This window comes from Lepidochelys kempii, chromosome 11 (assembly GCF_965140265.1).
Source record: "Lepidochelys kempii isolate rLepKem1 chromosome 11, rLepKem1.hap2, whole genome shotgun sequence".
In the NCBI taxonomy this organism is placed as follows: Eukaryota; Metazoa; Chordata; order Testudines; family Cheloniidae; genus Lepidochelys; species Lepidochelys kempii.
This window is the reverse complement of record NC_133266.1, coordinates 14639114-14653611: the sequence shown is the minus strand read 5'-3', so window position 1 is coordinate 14653611 and position 14498 is coordinate 14639114. Positions and strand designations below refer to the sequence as shown.

The following is a 14498-nucleotide window of genomic DNA, read 5'->3' as shown; positions in this document are numbered from 1 at the left end:
GGCTTTGTCTCTATAAAGCAACACTGATGGCAGCAACAGTGGAGGCTGTAGTGAAGACAGAGCAGTTTTTTTTGTTTGTTTTTTTTTTTACTGCTGTGCTGTTTAATGCTACTTTGAGCAGGGGGAAAAAACAAAAAAGAGTGATAAACCTGCAACCTCTGTGAAGTTGCACAAATGAAAAATTACAGGTCCCAGTTTTCTTTAGTCTTGTCTACACTGGGAATGTACCTCCATTCCAACTACCTAAATAGATTAGCATAGACCAGGAAAGCTACAATTCGCTCTGGTGGAAATTACTACTGTAAGCTTCGCTTTTGTGGCTCTCCTTGTCTATGCCAAGAGGAGCTACATACTTGGCCACTAATGGCTGGAAGCAGGACGATTTCCAGTATAAACAAGGCAATACTGTAGACTCAGTCTATGATAACTGGAGAACCAATTAAGTATCTTAAGCAGCAGGATGATGAAAACCAACAACTGACAGAGGGAAAAGGTTTTTAAACCAGTCTGCTTAAGATGTGTGTAAGCTGCCAACAATCCTCACCAGCCTTGAAAATGATCAATCATGTCAAAATCAGTCTTTGGCACTTGCCTCCAGGCTTTGCTTACTGTCCAAAACGACCAATAAACTCACAAAAGGAAAACAAACGTCCAACATGGGGCTTTCTATCCAGCCACAACTTACAGCCTTCTCACCTGAAGTCTCCTTTCTCCAGGGACCACTGCAGGAAACTGTCCCTTCCTCTGCAACCTCCCTTCCACCGCCCCCTTGCCACCCTTTCTGCAACTCTTTACAGGGAACACTTCTCCTATTCTAGGCTGGACCCAGGCTACCCAGTAGCAATGCTGTTTGTTAACACCTATTTAATCACTAACTGACAGTTTGCAGAAAGGAAGTTTCTGTTAAAGATTTAACACACTCCTTAAAAAACGGAGGACAAGAGCGGATATTTCCAAGGTTAAAAAACTGATTTTTTTTAATTTGTTTTTTTTAAAGAGGGGAGTGGGTAAAAACCACCTTTCAAGCATCTATATATCGAAATGGAGCAAAAAAGGCAAGTCCAATTTTAAAAGAAATCATTTCATAGGCCACCTTTATAAGACATTCTACAGAAGGAGCATTGTGAAGAAGACACAGGTTGGTAATTTATGCAGTAAGGAACATGCTGATGTGTGAGGCAAGCAACTCAGGAGCTATAAAGTACATTTTTAAAGGGTTATAATTCCATAGTAGCAATACTAGTTTTAGTTGAGGAAGCAGCTTCTACTATAAAGCTCCTACTTTCAGGCACTGATAACTTGTTGAAAAACTTACCGTTGGGATTAGTTTTTCAATGACTGCTCTTAGCTGAAGAGAGTTTTTTGACCAATTTGGTAAAATTCCACTTCGACCTCTGAGTTCAGTATAATAAAATGGCATTTTTCAGATATTGAGAAGCGTACCAGGCATTGTTTCTGTGCATGGAATATTCCCAAATGGCTTATGTTAAAAGACTTCCATACTTGACATGTACTTAATACTTAAATTGTCTTCTCAGTTTCACTAGTGCAAACTCTCTAACATCCATGGAATGCCAACAGTACAACTAAAAAGAATTTGGCCCAGACGTCTGAATCAAATGCCTTTGATGTTACAAAAAAGAAGTGTAGAAAAACCAAAAAGTTGTGTGTTTGAAAAGAGATGTAGGTGATTTTTCACTACATTTTTAATCAAGTATAAAGGTGCAGAGCTCATTACATTATAAAAGATTAAAAAATGGGTCTTGCAACAATGAATTTCATATACATTGAGGTATAAAATTTAACAGTGCACACAGCACTACAAAATATTGCAAGTAACGGATCCAGTTAACACAGGAACCATAACCTCAAATTTCTACTTGTGTGTCAAATTAGCACAGGCATTTTTACTACATTTTTAAAGCTGTAACTTCATTTCTGTTTTTTCCATTATTCGTTCTACTTTTAGTCCCAGTCCTGCAAACGGCACTCATGTTCTTAAAGTTTGCAGGACTGGGGCCATAGAATCTTGAAAACCAGCCTAATTCAAGTGTTGTGTAAGTAGGTGCCACTTCACTGACTTCCACTGACAGAGCAACACTCATTTGCGTCAATCTGAATTTGACGCAACATCTCTATGCCTGCTGCTTTTCTGCCCTTCTCCCTATGCCCAATGCTAAATGTCCCTCACCTTTTTGCCTTAAGCAAAACCAACTGTTTACATCGTCTGTCATCAATGGAGGCAGCAGAGTAACGGGATTAGAGTTTGTTAACTAATTCGATCCAAGTGTCCATCTTGCCGAGGGCTTTGCCCCAGCAAAGAACAACAGTATCATATATAAACACAGCTGTTATCAGCACTTAAAGTTTCTTGGCAGAAAAATGGGTAGGTTAGAAACTAGATGCTATTACCCTCTGGAGAGAGTTTTCAACCAAGTCTAGTTTTGGGATCAAACTATTTGATAGTGTCCCTTGAAGACTGCTAGTGCTTAAAACAACTCTTTCAGGTCAGCTGAAGCATGGTAAAATGATTAATCCTGGAATGACCATACTGCCTAGGAGAGAAAGTATGTGGGAGGGAGAAACGAGGGAACCACTGTTTAGTTGTTACAGCAATACGCAAGGAATGAAGAGGATCTGGGATTCAACTACATAGGCAGACTTGGGTTGAGCCAGTAGTTCATTGTGCAGCCTCAGACAAGTCACTTGACCTCATACCACAACTACTGGGATAAGAGCAGATGCACTATGAAAACCAGACTGTGTTCTGTATGCTGAGTTCTAAAGAAACACATTGGAAAAAAAGCCCAAAGAACAAACAAGAAGAAAACAGGGAGTTCCCATTCCTCACCCAGAGTGTAAAGTGGCTTGTGGTATAAGAGAACACCGGGGGGGGGAGACGACAACAGATTCTGACTCAGTTACACCAGTGTAAATCCAGCATAACTCAAAGCCAATTGACCTACTCCAAATTTACTCCTGTACAACAGAGAAAAGTTTGTCCCAGTAAGTGAAAGACAATGACAGAAGCTGTATTTTACTGCTATCAACCCCTTTAAAGTTCTTTGATATACAGAATCATAGGGCCACATTTTGGTGGATTACTGTATAGAAGTCCCATATCCCTTGCACCAAACGGTTTACAATTTATGAACTGGAAGGACATAAGCAGTAATGTATGCATGGTATTTTAAGATGTGTTATGTAAATTAAGTAATATACATTCAGGATAATTTTGCAATTGCAAAACTGCATACTTGTGCTGTTACAACAGTTTGAAGGCACTATGACCAAAACTGGTTTAGTTTGCTAATGCCCTAACTAAGCAACATTCCCTCCTTTCTTAAATCTTCTAGAGATGCAGGAGCAGACCGTGACATTTTGAACATAAGGGAGGAAAAAAAAAATCAGCCTGCCACAAAGAGCTCAGTTTAACTGTTCTGGTTGTCTGGAAAAGTGTGTCTTTTCAGAGTTGCCTCTATGCAAGGAAATGCAGTGCACGCTGATCTCACCTAACCTTGGTTTCTGAAATGTGGAGATTTTTCACAGGAACCAACAGGAACAGCAGAGGTGCAAATGGAAGCTTGCAGAGTCTTGAGAATTTCCATTATAAAATGTTACCTCCTCCAGGAGTAGGCTGTACGCACTTCAGCTGCTACAAACTAACCTTGGTTTCAAATGCACCCAAATCTAACCTGATGTTATGAATTGCATTTAGTTTCCAAAATGGAGAAGCCTGGAGAAGCACTTTGCAAGACAAACTGGCTTAATTCCAGTCCTTTACTACAATGGTACTGTTTATAAGAAACTGACACACACACACACACACACAAATCAAACCCTCTGAAAAATATCTTTCAGAATTAGGTGAGGTAACAAAAATCCTTTTTTTAAACACAATCTAGTGCTATGATCGAGTCCTTTATCCTAATACACTAGTCACAGTCTTGCCAGCATATTTACAAGCTCTAGAAGTAATATCCATACTTTCCAAATCTGTCAGATCAAACATAAAACCAACGCCCTAGAACATTTGCAATCACTAAAGAATCCATGTTTCTTTATTAATACAGGAAAGGTATCCCAGGGCCATGGCCAAATTTCATTTCTGGCAGCTCTGCTTTGCCTTCCCTATGCAGTATCAATTGGATACAGCACTCTTCATGACATGCTTTCCTAAATGGTTGTTTTTTATCACTTGTGCTCTGTTCAAGAACTACTGCTTTTCACACCAGAGGTGGCTGCATTTCAGTAAGGAGCCCTGTGCAGAGCACATATATCCATTCTTTCAACTTGTAAAGCATTTCTGAATCTGCTAAGATCAAAAGTATGTTTTTAAATTTGGTGTGGTTTCTTCCTTTAACACCTAACAGCTTCTGCATTACATCAAATTAAGAGAACAAAACTCCAGACCTATTAAACAAAAAAACAAACAAAAATCATCTGTCAGTATAGAATGGGGGCATCTGAGCTGCTCGTTATGACATTCTACACCAGGGATGGCCAACCTGAGCCTAAGAAGGAGCCAGAATTTACCAATGTACATTGCCATAGAGCCACAGTAATATATCAGCAGCCCCCCACCAACTCCCCCTCCCCCCCGCTCCCAGCACCTCCCACCCACTGGCAACCCCGCTGATCAGCACCTCCCCACACTTCCCGATCAGCTGTTTTATGGCATGCAGGAGGCGGGGGTGGGTGGGGAGAAGAGGAGCGAGAGCACAGCAGGCTGAGGGGAGTGGGCAGGAAGGGGTGGAATGGCGGCAGGGCCTGTGACAGAGCCAGGGTTAGAGCAGCGAGCACCCCTCTGCACACTGGAAAATTGGCACCTGTTTGGCCAGCCCCAGAGTCAGTTCCTATACAAGGAGCCGCATATTAACTTCTGAAGAGCTGCATGCGGCTCCGGAGCCACAGGTTGGCCACCCCTGGTCTACACTTTTCTCCAGACACGCTGTCAAAACAGTTACGCTTTTACAGATACACTGACAAAGAACACCGGTGTTCCCAGAATCTGCTCTCTAGCTTTGCTCACTAAGTATGATGAAAATACATCAGACCCTCCTCTTTTCCCCTCTCGTTTTTAAGTGTTCTGATGAGTTTTAGCAGCTTTCCAGCAGGAAACACCTTTTTTTTATGAAAGCTACTGGGTATCAGAGCAAGTGCCATAGAAGCCCTTTAAATTCATGACAGTTGTCCAAATGCAGCAGAAGTAGAATATTGTCCTTTTAAAAGATTTTTAACTGGCTTACATATGTATACATACAAATAAATAAATGAAAGCTGAAGTAAAAATGTAAATTAGCCATCTCCCAATGCAACTGTATTCTAATTCCCCTGCCACCACCATACCACTATGTCTCCTGCTTTAACGTTAAGAGACTGCAAAAATTATTTGGGTATTAGTTAATGCAGCCAGATGTTCTTGTTTTAGTGCCAAAAGTGCTGAAACACTATCAGTATTTAGATCTCAAGATGAGAGGTTATAGCTCAGAAATCACTTTACAGCTATACCTCACAGGAAAAATATACACAATAAAAACACAGTCAGGGTCTAATCTCAAAACAACAGTATATTACATAAGGGAGAGACGTAATGGACAAATGGGTAGACAGAACCATAATAGTACTATGTGTTTTAAACTTTATCCTCTGGTTTAAACAAAGCAGATACTGAGGTTCAAAGAGCAGCCATTGTGCTTAGTCTAGAGCTACCTTCCATACTGGTAAGAATGCTAAAAATCAACGTTCTCCTATTTGATTCTCAAGAATTTACCACAGCAACCTCAGCACATTACACAAGATCAGTACAAAAAGCATCCATGGCCCATGAAACTTTTCTTTCACTACACCCACACGAAACCCTTTTTCACCTGAGTTCTCTTCACATAGTATGAGTTAGAAATACACACTATAGTCATAGCATCTACACATACAAAATAAGTACAAGTTCTACTGCAAAGGGCCCCATAGCTCTTCAAAGCCTCCCCTTCTTCCAACATCACCCACCCGCAACCACATCTCTGCTGACACTTTCCAAGCTCACAAAGACCATACGAAGATTTGTGGGTCTTCCTGATCTCTTGTGGCAAGGTGTTCTGCACTCTAGGACTTTCCACTGAGAGCGCTCTGCCCATGATACCCAAAAATTTCACACTGGAAAAAAGGGGGAAAGGGCAGATGCAGTGGCCTTGTTAAGCACAGCTGCCATGGACGGCCGTAGAAGGAAAGGCGGTCACTGAGATGGGTCCAAGCAAAGGGATTTGGGAATCAAGAGCAGTATCTCAGGCTGGGTCTGGAACTGTAGAGGTAGTCAGTGCGGACTGTGAAGTACCAGTATGATGTACTCTCTCCATCTAAGTTCATTCCATTTAAGGGGCAGAGTGACCCACTGTAGCGCCACATGGTCCATACAGTCAGCCCCAGTTAAGCATATTGCAGGGGTCTAGTCTGAGAGTGACTAAAGCATTGATCAGCCTCACTAAGTCTCAGAAATTATGGGGCTTCGAATTTTGGAAGAAGACATTTCTATACATTTTGGCTCTTTCGGTGTCCAAAAGCAGCAACTACTTCAATAGGAATATAACTGCCTTGACTGCCAGACAGATGATGCTCACAACAGAGGGTGAAGTAATAACCTCCATCAGTTACTCAAAGTGTTTTCTGCTAGCACCATCTCTGTCTAGTCTGGATTTAGCCTGAACCGGCTGCATCAAGGCTCCAATTTCACTCAGTACTGAGACAGCATGAAGACAAGAGAATCTGTGCTTGAAGTGAAGGGGACTGGTACCATGAGCATGAGAGCATGACAATGGTGGTGTTATCCATTAAATCTCTCAGGCTATGGCTACGCTACAGCTTAAGTCGACATAAGTTATGTTACTCAGTGGTGTAAATAAGCCACCACCACCCCGAGCGATATTATTTATGCTGACATACCAGTGCTTAAGTCAGGATATACATAATGTCACTCAGGGGAGTGGCTAATTTATGCCGAACAACATAACTTATGTCGACTTAAGATGTAGTGACTGTAGAAGCTCTCCCATCAACATACCTGCCGCCGCTCATTGGGAGTGAATTAATTAAGTTGATGGGAGAGCTCTCCAATTGGCTTAGCGCAGGTACACAGAGTGTGTGCAGCTCAGCTGCTGTAAGCTCTCAAGTGTAGCCATTGGTTTCACACATATGATCAATGACCATTAGGATGGGAGAGGAGGAATGGGGGACTGAGCGACAGGGTGCTATTAGTGAAGCCAGCCTAATGTGACTCCATCCATCCCAGCAAAGTCTGACAGATGGCAGAAAAGTGAATTTGTGACCAGCAATGTTGAAAGGCTGATGACAGATCAAGTGGTGTAGGGGTTAGTGAGGCTCCCATTAACTGAACATGCTGACTGGTGTGCCCAAGGAAAGGGATAGCAAACTGGATGCATATAATTATAAATTAGGATGAGATTCTAGAGGAGCTGAAGCTGATGTCAGCACTATATCAGCTGTCCTGCATCCCTCAATACATTCAGCTATTTACAAACAGATTTAAATCCAGAAAACAGAAAGGTAGGCTGGACAAGGTGACGTACCTCCCACCAACTAGTTTGAGTGCGTTACACAAAATCTAAATTCCAATGACCAAAAGAACCAAGTAATTAAAAGATTAATTCAGGACTTCACCAGACATCTTAGAGGCTGAATGGGGCTAACTGGGAGACACAATACCTTGAAAATGCACCAAGGGAACAGTTTTGGTTGTGCTTCAGAGTCAGGGCACCGCTGAAACCCCTTGCCTCACTGCAAGGAAGCTGTCTTACGACAGTCAAGAGAATCATGAGATCCTGCCCTGACTGTGGTATCAATAGCAAGGACAATCATGAGACTCAACAGGACTCAGTACAGGAGATAAACCCAAGGTTGTGAGGGGGCCATTTAGGGATCTGGGGCAAAAACTGGGGATTGGTCCTGCTTTGAGCAGGGGGTTGGACTAGATGACCTCCTGAGATTCCTTCCAACCCTGATATTCTATGATGCTCAGCTTGCAACCATCAGAAAGTAGGGCCTTGGAGTTGAAAGACTATCTTAAGAAGGTTGGTTTCTTTGCAAAATGGGGGCAGTCAATCCTTGGGAGATGGGAATTTATTTTATCACAGTATTTTGCATGGCTCCCATCACCACTGTTTCTGGGTGCATGTTCTTAAAGATAAATCACTGATTAAACGGTCTGTAGCAGCAAATTTAGATATCATTGCTGGAACTGAACCAAAAACAAGCTGGCTGATGCACAAATACACCTAAGCTAAATCATCTGGATAGCCCCAATCTGGCAGGAGCATTCCAGATGGTTCCTAATTGCAAGAAAGGCGATCTCACACAGGGAAAGACATCAAAATGGGGGACTATAATCAAATGTGATAGACAGCACAATGGGAGACAGTTTATAAATAGAGCAGATAGTTGAGGAGTTTTGGATGACCTACCTCTCTCCTAATACATATGCACCAACTACTGAGAGCAGCAAAATGTTCTCTCCTCATGTCAGTTCACAGCTAGTTCACAAAGTTGTATTCGAATCATGTATGTATTGCAACTGGCTAGCACTGATAGGGTGGCAAAACCATATTGCACGAGTCTAGTCCGAGAGTGACTAAAGCATTGATCAGCCTCACTACGTCTCAGAGATTATGGGGCTTCAAATTTTGGAAGAAGGCATTTCTATATACTGTGGCTCTTTAGGTGTCCAAAAAGCAGCAATTACTTCAATAGGACCATAACTGCCTTGACTCTCAGACAAGGACTTTCAAAAACTTTTGAGTCTAACAATGTGTTGGGAGAGTCCAAAACAGAGCAGGTGAAAAAAAGGAGAGCTCTTTGAATTATCTATGTCAGACATGGTCAGTTCTTGACAACAGAAAAACGAACAAAAAAAGACCTGTAAAGGTAAAGGGGCCTTTCAGAATCATTGTCATAGGTGGCAACAAGGAGAGGAAAAGGTATGCGTGGAAATCCTAGGAGAAAATAGCACTATATACCTAGTCCTTATAAAATATCTACATTGCACATTTTTCTGCAATGCACTTGAATACAAGACAATGATGAGAGCACCAGAAAACTAAAGATATCTAATTAGCCCCAGGGCTTCAGATCAGCGACTACTTAAATTAGTGCCTCAGGAGTGGGTAGATTTTCTAGCTCATGTTATACATGGAATTGAAATATTTCAAATAATTATGAGATGACTGATATATGCTGCATTATTTTAATATTAAACAAAAAAGTACTTACTTTAGAACAATCTGAAGTCTATTTTTTATTCTCGTTGCAGCTCAGCTTGGTCTACTCTGATTAAAAACTATGCAATTTTAAAGGTAAGAAATATGGAGCTGAGGGTCAAGTGCACAGAATAAATTCTTAATGGCTCTTACCCGATGATTTGAGGTTTTGTTAAATCAAACAAAAAACCCTTGGTGATTAAGTTCTCCCTACGCAGATATACAGCATTATAAATTCTAATGCTAAAGTAAACTGGTGGTTTCTTTCCTCAGGATTTCTGCTAGATATTCTGCATTGTGGACCCACTACTACTATAAATCAGCATGGTCTTATGTTCTACTAGTAAGAATCCATACTGCATGTTGAACATGCATGTTGTACTATGCAATCCATGGGGACAATACCAGCACCAAATTGATTTCTAGATCACAATTTCCTGCTCACTTTGAAAAGGAAAGGGCCTGTGTATTTCAGATTTGTGTTAGCTTTGAGAAGGAGGGGTGTTTGCGCAAATGCACAAACTGCATCCTACCATGGCTAACTGGAAAAGACAGTATGCTAGAAAATGTTAAGGTGGAATCAACATTAAAGGTGATACACAGGGAGCAGCCTGTGTGTGTGTGTGTATGTCCTGTGTGGGGCTGGAGCTGGTACAAAATTCATCCACCTCCAATCCAGAGGTAGGCAATCCCTAATATTCTCTTTTAATGGCTTATTCTGAGCTAGCATGGAACCTATACCACCAGGATTCAGCGGATGTGGTGGTGGTTCTCCCTACAAGGGAATACCATGGGCCTGTCCTAACTCATGTCAATAAAGTGAAGATGCACTATCATTTAACTCCAAAAATTAAAACACGGCAGTTATCTATAATCTAGTGGAGAAGAGCTCGCAGATTCTACATTATAAAAGAGTTTTTACTCCTTTGTCACCAAGAACAAACAAGTATATTTACTCACTGTATATTTAGCCCTGGGTGACCTAACATCCAGAGTGTCCAGCACTTTCCCAGAGTTAGTGCTGCATATCCTGCCTGGGGTCCAAGCAGATCAAGACTGGGGACTTCATCGATCAGTGTCCTAGAACAGGAAACCTACCAAACCTCTGGGATTTCAAAGGAACAGCCAAGGTAAAGCTCACAATGCTCTTTACCTGTGGAAACATACGGGTTTTTTCCTTAGAGAATAGTTTGAAATCCAAAGTCCACCCATGTTTGAGCCAAGACTGTAATTTCAATGTTCCCAGTAAGAGAATTAAACTTTCCATGTGCAATCTGACCACCAGTTGGGTAGCATAAACCTTGGGAAAGCTAAGAAAGTCAGCAAACGCTGATGTGCAGTCAACACAAGTGCAAGACAGGTGCCATAGGTGGTCTGATGTATTTATACTGGGTAAACAGTATTGGTGGGGGTGGGGGCTGGGAAGAGGAGAGGAAAGAACAACAAGACAAGACAAGACAAGTTTTCCTTTTGAGAAGATGCTCAAGTTGAGCTGCTTCAGCACTTCATTTGGGTCTTTTCTAAAGCAATTAACAAGATCATAAGCTTCCTTAAAATGTTTAACAGGTGTCCATGATATCTGTAGGAAAATTCATCCAGGAACAAAGATGGGGGGAAAAGGTAATACAGGCCATTCATACTAAAAAAAAACCTTTGTCCAACTATATTTTTTATAATTGTTTCAGCAATTATAAAACATGGTTGACTAAGACCCCTTCCTCCTCTATTTCTTGAATATTTTTAGATAAGAAGTTAAAAGTCTTCCAACTTATTCAAGTTAGTGTTAGAAAGTGGAGAACCAATACAAGGTCTAACAACTGAATCTTATCTACAAAAAAACGCTTGGCAGAATTTGATTTTTGTTTATTTTTTTAGAATTTTGGGGTGATCAATGTTCATTTTTATGCTTTAATATTTTTATTTAAATTTTCAGAGTTGCAGGATACAATGGGAGGTCAAACAATAATTATATAATGTTAGTACATGTTGAAAGTCAAAAAGTTAAAGCTCCACAACTGTTAGAACACAATGGTCAACATCACATGTCAAAAACCACAAAATAAATATCCTTAAATCAAACTATTAAATTCTAAAGCAGCATTTTTCTTACTCTATTTGTAAGTTTCTGTCATCATTGATGGAAATATTTTTTTAATCTGTGTGTATTAGGTGACGTCAACATTTACTGACGTTGGCCAATAAAAATCTATTCCTTCCAAACCTATATATTAGGAATACCCAGCCTCCGGATAAACGGGGGGAGGGGGGGGGGAACGGACGGACGACTTGGATTTGCCTCTTTCCACAAACCAGCATTCCCTGCAATCTACAAAAAACAGAGATGCGTGCTCCAGTACTATCCTGCTTGTGAAGTCTGCAGACCAAGAAGCAGAAGTGAGACAAAGTGTGCATCGCCACCACTAGGTTGCTGCCATCACATCAAGGTCTATGACCACTGAGGACATTCCAAGTTTCTGGAAGCAACATTCTGGAATCCCAGTTGCTGGGATTTCAGTTCAGGCAGGAATCTAGTCTTCAGTCTGAATGGGAAGGGGAAAAGGAATGGAATCTGTTGGGATGGAGGATCCTGAACTGGATGTACTATGCAGATGTATGGCAATGAAATTAAGATAGCATAAGTAGGAACCCTGTTCTGTGGATCAGCCTCATTAGGGGTGTTCTGTTGATCTTCTGTGGATAAATTAGGATGACCAGAAGGGAGAGAAGTATAAAGGGATGATGTATGGCTGCTATTTCATAGAAGGGACTATGCCAATGCAGCTGTGCTTCAATTGCTGAGGGGCATATACAAAAGTAGGAAGCTCCTCAGAGAAGGAGACTGAACAGCAGGCAATGTAGCCACTAAAACCCAACTGCTTCGTCAGCATCAATCCAGGTTGGTTTTTTTTGTTTGTTTTTTTAAAATCACCACCACTTTGTACTGGTGACCAAAATCATACATCCAGCATTATGATTTTACTGAAGAAACAAGAGCAAACTATGGCTGAGATTGGACAAACTCTTCTAATGATAAATATCTTTGTAACTTAGGACAACTTTGAAAAACAGGTGAAAGTTCAATGGATTTAGAGGGGGAAGTGATGTGTGACACATTACGAGTTTCAGAGTAGCAGCCGTGTTAATCTGTATCAGCAAAAAGAAAAGGAGGACTTGTGGCACCTTAGAGACTAACCAATTTATTTGAGCATAAGCTTTCGTGAGCTACAGCTCACTTCATCGGATGCATTCAGTGGAGTCTGCCTCCCAGCAAGGCAGCACCTCTTTAATTTAGGTGATGCGGATGATAAACGAAGAAGATTGCATCCCTTATGCAACAGAAGCAATGTTATCAGAGTATGCAAATGCAAAAGAGCAAACCTAAAATAGAAAGGTAAGTTAATTTCCAGCTTCATATGAAGTATGGACTATTGGAGTGGAGTTACTCAAAGGGTCACCATAATAACAGCTAGTAGTTCAAAGAAAGATGAGGGGTCAATTTAGACAGAATGTAATTAACATTTTTAACAGGGAGGGTAATTAACCATGGAACAGACTGTCAAGGGAAGTGATACATTGACCACCATTTCGAGATTTTTAATCTAGATTGGATCCCTTCCTAAAATATATGCTCTAGTTTAACCACTTCTTATTTGCCTCAGAAATGTTGATTTATGTAGCAGGGAAGAATAATTCCCATCAATGCAGCAGGAATTACTGTGTGAAGTGCTTTGGTCTGTTTTATTCAGGCAACCAACTAGATCATCATAGTGGCCTTAAAATTTACAGACAAGAATTTCAAAGCTGACTGTCATTTTGGGGGTCATCCATTTCTGGGTACCCAGCTCCACCTACCTTAATGGGGAATTTTTTTTATTTTTTTTTCCTCCCCAGAGGGCAGGTACTTACCATTTTCTGAAGATCAGGCCTCTCTGCAGGGTTTATTTGAATACCCCAAAAATGAGGTCACCAAAATCACTAGTCATTTTTCAAAAATTTGGCCTATGAATTTAGAGAGAGCATCAAGGACAAGTGAAGCAAATTGCTGATTTTGAAAGTAAATGGATCGTCAGATTAGAGCACAAATTGTTCAGCAAACAAGAGCACAGAGATGCCTACCTGCTATCTAGACATTTTAATTCAGGTAAGACAGAATGACAAATTAAAGTACACATGATATACTAATCCCTGGTGGCATTATCTGATTCGTAACATAATTTGCACTAACATGGTTTCTGATAACAGCAGCTTCCTTTTCAGTTTTGACATCTGAAGGGTTAGAAGCTATATGTTTAAAGAGGGAGAAAAAGAAAAGACTATTGGCTCTCAAGAGCTTGAATGCACCAAGGAAAAAATATTGCCTAGTAGGCATAACTTGCAGGTAGTGCTCATATTTTGGTTGTTAGTTATAGCAAGTAGTTACATTGTAAACAAGTTTTGAGATTTAAATTCGTTTTAATACATTTAATTTCGGGTTTGTTTCCATTTTAGTTCATGTTAAGGGTAAATTATTCCTGTTTCTGACAGTTTCAAATGAATGTTTTCGTTTCCTAGAGTTTTAATGGTGTATGTGCCATTTTGTGATTTTTGTCTGATGGCATGGAAAGAGAGACTTCCTGCAGCAGCAACTGATATGCCGGTGGTGGATTATACACCTAAAGATTTCTAATGTGAAATGTTGGCATCTATGACCCTTTCTGAGAACGAGATCTGACATGCAGCACCTAATTGGGACCTCCTCATGAGAAAACCCAATAGCAGTTGCATTAATTAGAATTAAATATCACATTTCATTATTCACAAAAAGGTCTTGAAGCTTGATCATAAAAGCTCAATATATTATACTTACAAAGATATTGGTAACTGTTTTCATAGCCTTCTCTTTCCGTTGCATAAACTCGTCATCCTGCAAGACAATTAATTGACAATTAAAAACCAAAAAAATTGAGCTTAAGCTTCAACAACACTAATGCATTTAGCAAGCAGACTTGTAAACTGGTTCCTAAATGAGCTGCTCAATTATTCAGTTAAGTACACTTAACTCTACAATTGCATCAACAGTCTGTTTGCTCTGCGTGTGTATAGCACTTGGTACAATGGGGTCCTACCCAAGACTGGGGACCCTTGGTGAAATTGCAGTGCAAATTAACATGGACTTATTGCAGAGGAAAATAAGTGTTTCAATAAATATTTAGATTTCAGTTTGGGAAGGAGGGTTGTCAGCTTTATTATTTCCAT

At 40.5% G+C, this 14498-nt stretch overlaps 1 protein-coding gene across 2 annotated transcripts in view; it reads right to left on the bottom strand.

Annotated features, from left to right (window-relative positions):
* Positions 1-14498, bottom strand: part of CCDC93 (CCC complex scaffolding subunit CCDC93) — a 103547-nt gene that overhangs the window by 73153 nt on the left and 15896 nt on the right. For both annotated transcript variants that reach the window (XM_073305251.1, XM_073305252.1), the window contains exon 6: positions 14110-14166. In XM_073305251.1, the coding sequence (XP_073161352.1) occupies positions 14110-14166 (57 nt within the window). The remainder of the gene's footprint in view (positions 1-14109; positions 14167-14498) is intronic.